Genomic DNA, 11,198 nt, shown 5'->3' with positions numbered 1-11,198 from the left:
GGATATTAGAGATTGGTCTGTAATTAACTAATTCTCTAGGATCAAGTTGTGTTTTTTTAATGAGAGGCTTCATAACAACCAGTTTGAAGGTTTTAGGGACATATCCTAAGGACATAATAGTCAGAATAGTCAGAAGAGGATCTATGACTTCTGGAAGCACCACTTTTAGTAGCTTAGATGGAATCATACATGTTATAGTGCACTATCTAATGCGATACTGTGGCTGACGGCTGCATGGCTACAATTTTATCTCTAATAGTATCGATCTTTGAAGTAAAGTAGTTCATATAATCATTACTACTCTGCTGTTGGGAAATGTCTGCCCCTGCTGATGTTATATTTTTTTGTTAATTTAGCCACTGTATTGAATAAATACTTGGGGTTGTGTTTGTTTCTTCTGAAAGAGATGAAAAGTAATCAGATCTAGCAGTTTTTAAGGCTTTTCTGTAAGAGAAAGTACTTTCCCGCCATGCAACATGAAATATCTCTAGTTTTGTTTTCCTCCAGCTGCGCTCCATTTTCCAGGCTGCTCTCTCTAGGGCGCGAGTGTGCTCATTATACCACAGTGTCGGTCTGTTTTCCTTAATCTTCCTTAAGCGTAAAGGAGCAACCGTATCTAAAGTGCTAGAAAAGAGAGAGTACATAGTTTCTGTTACATCATCAAGTTGTTCTGAGCTATTGGATATGCTGAGGAATTGAGATAAGTCAGGAAGTTTATTTACAAAGCAGTCTTTTCTGGTAGAAGTGACGGTTCTACCATATTTGTAACAAGGAGTTGAATTTGTTGAATGGTGTAGACCAGGGCTGTCCAAACTCGGTCCTGGAAGGCTGGTGTCCTGCAGAGTTTAGCTCCAATTTGCCTCAACACACCTGAATGGAAGTTTCTATGCCTAGTAAGAGCTTGATTAGCTGGTTCAGGTGTTTAATTTTAATTAGGGGTGGAGCTAAACTCTTCAGGACACCGGCCCTCCAGGACCGAGTTTGGACAGCCCTGGTGTAGACTCATTTAAAGTAATGTAATCATCTGGTTTTAGCCAAGTTTCTGTCAAACAGAGCACATCTAGTTTATGATCAGTAATCATATCATTTACAAAAAGCGCTTTCGTAGAAAGGGATCTAATATTCAATAAGCCAAGCTTTATCATTTGTTTATCTCTATTACATCTGTTACCCTTGTGCTTGCTTCGGTAGCACATATACTAAATTGTTACCCTTGAATTGTTTTGGACGTTTTTTGTATTTGCTAATTCGGGGAACAGATTTTAACTACTTAGTATGAAAGAAAAATATATTTTAAATTTATTACTTTTTACTAAGGATTATCTACTAATTATTTTTTTCCCCTTTTTTTGTCTTCTCAGGAATCTCTTTAACAATGGATTGCAAGAAATAGAAAGCCATGCCTTCAATGGAACTAAAATAGATAAACTGTAAATATTTACAAATTATGGATACACTAATCTCCATTCAGTTTTGCTTAGTCATGCTATTTATCTACAGTATTGTGCTTTACACTGTAAAAATATTTTTGTTGTAAATAAAAGATTATTGTAGAAAATACTATATAATACTGCTGTTATACTATTTAATATATTGTTTGTGAAATGTACTAGCAATTTCTGAGTGAAAATAGTTTCAAAGTAAATCTGACACTATCGGTGTAAAATCACAGCATAATCTGTTTGTTTTGCAGGGTATTAAAGAATAACAAAGACCTGCGTGTGATTCATGAAGACGCTTTCAAAGAAGCTTTTGGCCCCACCATGCTGTAAGTGATATTATGCTGAAATAAGACTTTACTTTTCTCTTGCAAATTCACTGTGAAGAGCTCATTTCACAATTCCTCTTCTCTGGACTGAGCACTTTGTGTTGAATCTTATCAGATGTCATTGTGAATGACTGAAGATGGTGCATTACCTTACTCTAGACCAGACCTTTACCTCACCTGCTTTTAACTTTCAAGAAAACCTGAAGACCTTGCTTGGCTGGTTTGGGTGTGATTGATTACAGTAGGAGCACGGTGAGCGTGATTTCACCAGGTACAACATGTTCCTGGATCAACATCCTTGTTGCAGGACTGAGCACCTCCCAGGGGGTGTCCAAATTCACATACATTGAAAGTCTGTCATTCACTGATGATGGGAGGAGTACATGCTTAATGTGCATGTTTAATTTGGCAAATGGCTCAAGTTTATCATCTTGAAAATGGTGCATTTTTAGCAAAAGGAATTGTGAGAAAATTCAGAATTGCTGGATATATATTCAGAATTGTGAAATATAAATGTGCAATTCTGAGAAAAAAAAAGTCAGAATTGCTACGCTAACTCAGAATTGTGAGAAAAAATGTCAGAATTGTGAGATATAAACTTGCATTTCTGAGAAAAAAGTCAGAATTGTGAGAAAAAATCTGAACTGTAAGATATAATTTTAGAATTAAGAGGAAAAGAATTGTGAGATATAAACTCAGAATTGCTAGACATAAACTTGCAAGAATTGCGAGATTTAAATTTGTAATTTGGAGAAAAAATTCAGAATTGTGAAAAAATGTCAGAAATGTGAGATGAATTCAGAATTGTGAGATATAATCGTGCATTTCTATGAAAAAAAAGTCAGAATTGTGAGATATAAACTCACAATCCTGAAAAGAGTCAGAATTATGAAATGTTAATTCAGAATTGCAAGAAAAAGTCAAAATTGCTAGATGTAAACTTGCAATTCTAAGAAAAAAAAATCAGAATTGTGAGGAAAAAGTCAGAATTGCAAGATATTAGTGCGCTTTTCTGAGAAAAAAGTCAGAATTGTGAGGAAAAAGTCAGAATTGCGAGGAAAATATAAGGATGGAGAGATTGTGACATAAACTTGCATTTCTGAGAAAAAAACTGCAAGATGTTCTAAAGGTCTAATGTCACAATCAGTCTTTTTCTTTATTCAGTGCTGGAAATAAGCTTCGGGCTACTCTTTCCTCTCTGTTGTTCACCATCAGGGATGTGTCATCCACGGCACTGGAAACGCTGCCCTCTCGTGGTCTGGAGTCGGTGCTGATGCTGGTGGCTCGTTCGGCGTTCGCTCTGAAGAGACTTCCTCCACTGAAGGGACTGAAGAGCCTGAGAGAAGCGCAGCTCACGTATCCCAGCCACTGCTGCGTTCTGCTCAGCTGGTACTCCGACAGGTCAACACACAAATCAAAACGCCAATGTATTATTGAGGAATAAAATATAATTTTATCTTATTGTCATTTTGAATAAGAGCATCACTAGCACTCAATGAATGCCATAAAATCATTAATGTAATGAGATTACAAACAGAGCTCCAATAAGAGCACCTGACATTTATTTTTTATATTATGATTCGCTGTTCCAATCCAGAGCAGAGGATCATCAGTATAATTCAATGCCTTCATGTTGTGTCCTTCATTATGTCTGAAATCAATTTTCTCGTTCTCATATAGGGAGGGATCTGTTATCACTGCATTAGGGAATGGATCATCGTACTGTGGTGACATCTCACCAGCTAAGTAAGACTAAAGTTTTGTTTTCTGATTGCACAGCCCTGCATCTTGGGGAAAAATGCTACTGATTTGCAAAAAAGACCTAATAATTTGATACTGAGTTTTAAAAAATGTCATGCATGCTCCCACTTTGCCTCAAGTTCAAGCGAAGCATGAGTGCATTCTAATTAGCATGAAATATGAAATTGATTTACTATAGGTTTTTTTTTATTAATATTATAAATTTTAGTTAAAGTTTTAGTAAAAGTTAAAGTTTTAGTAATTTTGTTGTGTGTTTTGTGACTTTATTAGTTGTAATGTCTATATAGTTTTTATTATTTTTATTTAAGTTTTAGTTAAACTAAAAGTTAAACGAAATGAAAATTAGATGTTGCCGTGGCAACGACCTGAAATAAAATAAGATTACGTTTTTAAGTTTTTTTTATATTTTAAATTTTATTTCAATCAGATTCTTCAAAGACCAGGGCTGCGTTTCTCAAAAGCATTGTAAGCTGGTGGCAAATGTTTTTGGGAAACACAGCCTAGATCAGTGGTTCTCAAACCTCTCCATGAAGTACCCCCAGCACTGCACATTTTGTATGTCTCCCTATATCTATGTGCAGAGCTGGGGGTACTCCAGGACAGGTTTGAGAACCACTGGCCTAGATAATCTCAGTTTTGTAATCCATATGAATTTATAGCTCTTTACTCTTGATGTATATCAAAAATATACTAATTTGTTCCTATTTTTATTAGTCAAATCATTTTAGATTAAACATCTAGTACATGATTCAGAAGATTCTAAAAATTACACAAGAACTCAGTTAAGTCTCTTAAGCTATAATACAAACATGTATATTTTAGTATCACTGATGTAGTATTATAATTTGTATGAATATTTTTAATCTTTTTTTAATTTAGTTAAAGGTTTTAGTGATTTTGTTATGCATTTCTACCATTTTATTAGTTTTGTTTTTTTAATATGCCAATATATTTTTGATTCATTTTTATTAAGTTTTAGTAATTTTAGTAATCAAGTTGAGCTACTAAAATGAAAATGAGAAATGTTCCCTGGCCTTGGCAATGTCACACCCATGGACTGTCTGTGTGTGTTTTTCTCCCCATGTGCTCCCCGATTTGGATTTATTAAAGACTGTTTCTCTGATCCACGTCTCCGTCGTTCTCTCTGACACAGTGTGACAGAAGACCCGACTGACAAAAAAGTAATATTGGCGTGTTTTCCCCCCATTTTGTTTCCGTGTTTCGTTCAGTGCCACAGCACAGCCAGACCCAGAGCCCAGCCCACCATCACCCGCTGTGTGGAGCTCAAGCCCGAGCCCACCGATGACAGAGAGCCCGAGCCTGCCGCGACCGATGAGCCATCGCCGAACGGAGCGACAGTGCTGAGGATTGCCGCGGAGACGGAGCTGCAAGTAATGTCAGACCAGGTGCGAGAGCCGGCTACAATTCCCGCCACGAGGGAATGAGCCATGGACAGCAAGAGCGCGGAGAGGACCTCCGCCCCCTGCACCATGGCTGAGGATGAGCTTATTGTGGATCTGGGACTGTGGTACGCTGAGGGGGGTCCCGAATTGGATTTATGGGCCGACCTGCCCCCCGTCCTTCCTCTTTTGTCAGAGCCCTCTGTCAGTTCTGTTCCCATGTCCGGCCCGCCGGCCCATTCACTCCTAAGCCCTATGATGACAGCAGCAATCTCCTTAACCTCAGCCCAAAAGAGGAGATTGAGGAGGAAAAGACTGTTGGCTCTAGCCCCTGACCAGAGTCGAGAGATGGCTCGAGCCCCTGACCAGAGTCCAGAGATGAACTGCCTTCCTGAGTCCAGCCCAGAGAGGGCTCCTGTTCCCATGTCCAGCCCAGAGAGGGCTGCGGTTCCCGCGTCCGGCCCAGGGAGGGCCTCAGATCCCGAGTCAAGCCCAGAGAGGGCCCCTGTTTCCACATCCAGCCCAGAGAGGGCTGCGGTTCCCACGTATGGCCCAGGGAGGGCCACAGATCCCGAGTCTAGCCCAAGGAGGGCTCCTGTTTCCATGTCCAGCCCAGGGAGGGCTCCTGTTTTTACGTCCAGCGCAGAGAGGGCTGCGGTTCCCACGTATGGCCCAGGGAGGGCCTCTGTTCCCGAGTTCAGCCCTGAGCTCCGCCTTGGCCCATCGACCCAGCGGCTCCACCATGGCTCCTAGCTCCCTCCTCTCTGCCGTGGCCCGTCAGTCCACTGGCGCCGCTGGGCTCCCTCGTCCCTCCGGCTCCGTCTTTGTCTGTCATCATCCATCCGTCGCCTCGGGACTCTATTCCTCCAGCTCCGCCTCGTCCCTCTGGCTCCATTAGGCTCCTCCTTCTCTTCAGCTCCACCTTGGTCCTCTGTCACTCCGGCTCCACCGCGGCCTTCCCTATACCCGCCTTGTGTGTTTTTCTCCCCATGTGCTCCCCGAGACCCAGTTTCTCCCTTGTTTGATTGTGTTCATTTGGTTCAGGTGTGTTGTGTTAATTGGTCTCGTTTCCCCATGTATTTAAGCCCTAGTCTGTGCAGTTTATGTTTGTCGGGTCTCAAACGTCATGTTTGTGTGTTACAGCCATTCCTAGTGTGGATTACCCCCTTGTTTTGGATTTATTAAAGACTATTTCACTTATCCACGTCTCCGTCTTTCTCTCCGACACAGAGTGTGACAGACAACTAGCTGAAATCAAATAAGCTTAAGTTTTTTTAATATTGTTAGTTAATGTTGATTTTATTTCAGGTAAAGAACAAGTTTTTGCAATGGTGTAGTTTAATTTAACATTAATAACCCCATATACTGTATATCTACAAATTATAGCGTAATATTTTTCACCATACTGTTACTGTTACATGTTACCATACTGACCATTTTTTCCATGTGTTCGTTCTCAGTCCGTCTGACGTCGCATCTGACGATTCTCTAACACTGGATGGTCCTTTTGCATCAGACATTGCTGGATCCACATCAGCCGAGGACACTTTTGGCAGCATGGACTTCTATTACCCAGAGCTGGACCTGTGTCAGCGCCGACCGGCCCTCCAGTGCAGCCCCGAGTCCGACGCTTTCAACCCCTGCGAGGACATCGCCGGATTCGGCTTCTTGCGGGTGGCCATTTGGTTCATCAACGTCCTGGCCATCGCCGGCAACCTGACGGTGCTGCTTGTGTTATTCACCAGCCGCTGCAAACTGACTGTCCCCAAATTCCTCATGTGCCACCTGGCCTTCGCTGACCTCTGCATCGGCGTGTATCTGCTTATGATCGCCACTGTGGATCTCAGGACACGAGGGCATTACAGTCAGCACGCTATCGAGTGGCAAACCGGAGCAGGATGCGGGATCGCCGGGTTTCTGTCGGTGTTCGGTGGTGAACTATCCATCTATACGCTGTCTACCATTACCATTGAGCGCTGGCACACGATCACACATGCTCTCCGTCTGGAACGCCGTCTGGGATTGAGGCACGCTTTTTCGATAATGGTCGTCGGATGGGTGGTTTGTCTAGGAATGGCTCTCCTCCCCTTAATGGGTGTCAGCAGCTACAACAAAGTCAGCATGTGTTTGCCGATGGACATCGAGACGCCTTTATCCCAAGCTTATGTTATACTCCTCCTGATGTTCAATGTTGGAGCTTTCCTGGTGATTTGCGGCTGCTACGTGTGCATTTACACTGCCGTTCGCAACCCCGAGTTCCCAGGACGCGCCGCCGACGCCAGGATCGCCAAACGCATGGCTGTGCTGATCTTCACCGACTTTCTGTGCATGGCGCCTATTTCATTTTTCGCCATCTCTGCGGCCTTCAAAGTCCCGCTAATCACGGTGACCAACTCTAAGATCCTCCTTGTGCTTTTCTACCCCATCAACTCGTGCGCAAACCCTTTCCTCTACGCCATCTTCACCAGGGCCTTCAGAAAGGACGCATACATCCTTCTGAGCTCCATGGGCTGCTGCAAGAGCAAAGCCAACTTGTACCGAATGAAGATGTACTGCTCGGAGAACATCAACCGAAGCAAAAGCAGCTCCGGCTCCAATGCGAACTCCAAAGCTCCTCGCGCTGTTGTGTGGATGTCCAGATTTCCCCATCTGACACCTCGACCGCAGATACAAAGAGTCTAGGGAAACAGACATTCAGACTCATTTAATTCCATTATTTTCTTGGCGTTCTGCCCTTGAACTTTGTTCAGTCTTATCTGGTAAGTTGATATGCTTTTCAGAGGACAATGCAACCCATTTTCACTCTTATCTCTCAATGCATTGACTTCGAATTCAGAAGACACTTTTGAGAGAGAATATGGTGCCCAGAAAGGCTATTGTTAGTGAGGAAATGCATCTAAAAGCAGCAAGCCACATCATGTGACAATTTCTACGTCTAGATCTAGAGCTTCTAGGTCTTTCTAGATCTTCTTTTACTGTGAATTGGGAAGCATCAGTCATTTTCAGAAACTCTTCACGTTACAAGAGCATTTTAGCCTTTTGTTGTCTGAATTCAACCTGATTATTGTTTTACAAAATTGCTGTAAAAAAGTTAATTTGCCAGTTTAAGGTCTTTTAATGTGGAAAAGAGTTTCCTTATTTAAGTTATGTATCTAAGTTATAACGTAACTAGTTGCTATTGCTGATGTTTGAATTTAAGAACATATTCCAGTTTGATTGTCTGAGCTGTTGTTTTATACCATGGAATAGCGCCACTTTGTGGACAAATCTATTGTATTGAAAACATTACAAATGAAGGTCATTTTTTTTAGTTGCTATGTAGTAGGCTATTTGAAGTCTAATAAAATTTAAGTAAAATATTTGTAGTCTTTTTATTATGTACTTGAATTCCTAAACTATACGTCGTATTTTTGACACTGTCTAGTAGGCAAGTCAGGTATTTATTTATTTATTAATCATTTATTCATTCATTCATTTTCGCTTTTATGGTGCAGCATTTTTTCACGTATTGTTTCATAGTACCTTCACAAATCTTGTTTAGACAACTTTTTTAGGCCTAAATAATGTCTGAATGAAGGAATTAGAGGAAAAAGTTAAAATGCCAACAACACTGTCCAATAACACATCGAGTGGAGTACTTGTGGACAATAAAATGTATTTTTCTACAGTTAGTCATTCAAAATAAACAGTAGAATATTAATTATACAATTATCAATTAACAGCCTAGTAAACAAAAACATCATAGGTAATATAATTGCGAGAAATTTGTGAACTTTTTTTTATTGCAGGTATAAATGAGAATAACTACAGCAATTAAATACAACATTGGATGACAGTATGAATAAAAGAAATAATACAGGGAGACAACAAAAGATATGTATAAAAAAAGTAAAACAAAAGGTACAGAGGTAGTAACTTAAATGACGTAACATGATTCAACAGATCATTACACAGTTTCACAAATTTGACACTTTTTTTGTTGTTGTTGTTGTTAATGTTTTTATTAATTAGGTAAAGCCACAAAGAAAATTATGTCATTTGGGTAATGTTGAAGAAAATGTACATTTATGAATATAACATTTTGCCGATAAAATAAATACATTTCCTATATATTCTATGTTATGTTTACGTTTTACAATATGAGAAAAATACATATAATCCCCAGACTGCTGATGTGACGTCATGCGTGGGAGCGCGTGCAGTGGAGTGAGCTGCGCTCGCATTCCTCAGTGTGTTAAAAGACCCAGAGAAAAGAGCAAAGAAGATGCTATTTGATCCGCACATGCTCTGCTTCATGCGTTTACTCATCTGACACACTCAGACGAAAGGGAAAAGAAAAGAGAGCGTTATGGGGTTTATTTTAGGCAAAAGTTTCTCAGCGATGTTGCGCCTTTTGACTCTGCTACTCGTTGGATTGTTTTCACAGTCAGTCAGAGTCACTGGTAAGATGTGCGATTTTCTTAAAGTTACTGTGATGTTTTTGTGCATGCTTCGAAAGCAACTGAGTCAGCAACCTTAAAAAGTTCATTGTTCAGTTAGTGCTGTTTAAAAGCGTGTGCGTGTGATGAGATTTGTGTCGTGTTTAAAGAGATTTAGCTTTGTTTTTGTCATATGGAATCGATTTGTGCGCAGGAGGTGGAATCAAGTTGTCAAAACAAAACTTCAGTTTTCTACAAGAAAATTTTTTTTTTTTTACATTTTAATTGTTTGATTTGTTACTTGTGCACTTGGCAGAACCTAATTAAACATTTAAGCATGCTATACTAAATATTAATGAGGGGAATTATTTTTTAAGGTTAATAATTAATAATATGACATTACATTTTCAGACATGCAATGTAGATCTCAAGCTATAGACAGTGATACAATTATTAAAAATGGCTGGAGTTTAATTCAGTGTCAAATTTAAAGGATTACATTGCTGTGATAATAATCTGCCCTAGTTTCATAAAGGCTTAGAAACTAAATAGTGCTGGTCTGTGACTATTTAGTTCCTGCAGTCAATAGCTGTAAATCATGAGACTTAAGTGAAATATTCCTAATAGTTTGTTATACAGTACTGTTGCTGATGGATTTGTTGTTAAATATCAAAAATAAAATCGTAATTTTTATTAGGCTATATGAATAGGTTTGACTTGAAAAATTGACTGATTGTGAGTCAAAAACCAAATTAGTGATGTCATATTTCAATTTTTTATACTTGTTAAAAATAATTTTATTCCAGACTCTCTTTGATACAATTAAGCAAAACTTTGAAAAAAAAAGTGTATTAAATATTGTTTCATGCCGCATTTTATTTTAGTATGACTATTATGATTTAGAAATCTATATTTACTAAATATAGACGTTTCATGCTGGATCTCCTATTATGTATCTGAAATTTCATCAGTGCTCATTGGCATTGTGAAAACTGGTTTATAAGACTTGGAATTTTCTGTAAAACCTGGAGTGGTTTATAATATCTTCTGATAAAGAAGTGAAAGTGGTTAGTGTTCAAATTGAATTACCACTGCAGCGAAACATGTGTTAGTCCCATTCTAGCTCTCGGCTTAATGACAAAATAGATTTCTATGACTAAAGCATTGATGTACACTGATCATTTAATTGTGCCTAAGACAATATGAGTGTACAAGATCTTTTTGATCGAGTTCCTTGAATCCAGAGATAGTATAAATGAAAGGCTCTCTCAATAAAAGCTGCGTATGCTTCCTTTGATAACAGATTCCATCAGAGAAAGAATTTCCTTTTGCTCTTGGAGAACAGGATGCTGGTTTTCCACTGCGTTTCTGAAGCCGTGCCAGACCTGAGTCACTCAATAGAAAATGTCAAAATAATAAGCATTTCCCTTACTGAAAAGTAGTGTGGCCAAACCACGAACAGCATAGCTTGATATAACGTGGTACTCAAGGATAACATGTATGTATTTACATGGGAATTCAAAAGATGTTTGATGTTACCATGGTACATACTTAGTATAAATATTGTATTATTAATAGTACTGGTGTTATTATGGTATCATGTCCAATGTCAAAGTTTAAAAGTGAAGAGAAGAATAGAAAAAAACCAATGTTAACGACATCATGCTATGTTTTTTTTTTCATTTAGCAAATATATAAATAATAATTATATAAATAATAATACATTGCAAAAATATTAATGATAACAATGCTAAATTATATATACAGTGGTGTGAAAAAGTGTTGGCCCCCTTCCTGATTTCTTATTTTTTTGCATGTTTGTCACACTTTAATGTTTCAGATCATCAAACA

The 11,198-nt window shown here is 39.1% G+C and overlaps 2 protein-coding genes across 5 annotated transcripts in view; both read left to right on the top strand.

Annotated features, from left to right (window-relative positions):
- The window catches only part of lhcgr (luteinizing hormone/choriogonadotropin receptor), a 36,261-nt gene extending 27,980 nt beyond the window's left edge, over positions 1–8,281 (top strand). For both annotated transcript variants that reach the window (XM_016474639.1, XM_016474640.1), the window contains 5 exons: positions 1,362–1,430; positions 1,694–1,768; positions 2,984–3,169; positions 3,449–3,514; positions 6,390–8,281. In XM_016474639.1, the coding sequence (XP_016330125.1) occupies positions 1,362–1,430; positions 1,694–1,768; positions 2,984–3,169; positions 3,449–3,514; positions 6,390–7,611 (1,618 nt within the window). In that variant the 3' untranslated portion in view covers positions 7,612–8,281. The remainder of the gene's footprint in view (positions 1–1,361; positions 1,431–1,693; positions 1,769–2,983; positions 3,170–3,448; positions 3,515–6,389) is intronic.
- An 846-nt stretch (positions 8,282–9,127) lies between these two features.
- mertka (c-mer proto-oncogene tyrosine kinase a) overlaps positions 9,128–11,198 on the top strand; it is a 53,367-nt gene continuing 51,296 nt past the window's right edge. For all 3 annotated transcript variants that reach the window (XM_016474637.1, XM_016474638.1, XM_016474636.1), the window contains exon 1: positions 9,128–9,371. In XM_016474637.1, coding sequence (XP_016330123.1) covers positions 9,278–9,371 — 94 coding nt within the window. In that variant the 5' untranslated portion in view covers positions 9,128–9,277. The remainder of the gene's footprint in view (positions 9,372–11,198) is intronic.

The sequence above is a fragment of the Sinocyclocheilus anshuiensis genome, unplaced genomic scaffold (assembly GCF_001515605.1).
Source record: "Sinocyclocheilus anshuiensis isolate Anshui unplaced genomic scaffold, SAMN03320099.WGS_v1.1 scaffold300, whole genome shotgun sequence".
NCBI lineage: Eukaryota > Metazoa > Chordata > Actinopteri > Cypriniformes > Cyprinidae > Sinocyclocheilus > Sinocyclocheilus anshuiensis.
This window is presented reverse-complemented; position numbering and strand designations above follow the sequence as displayed.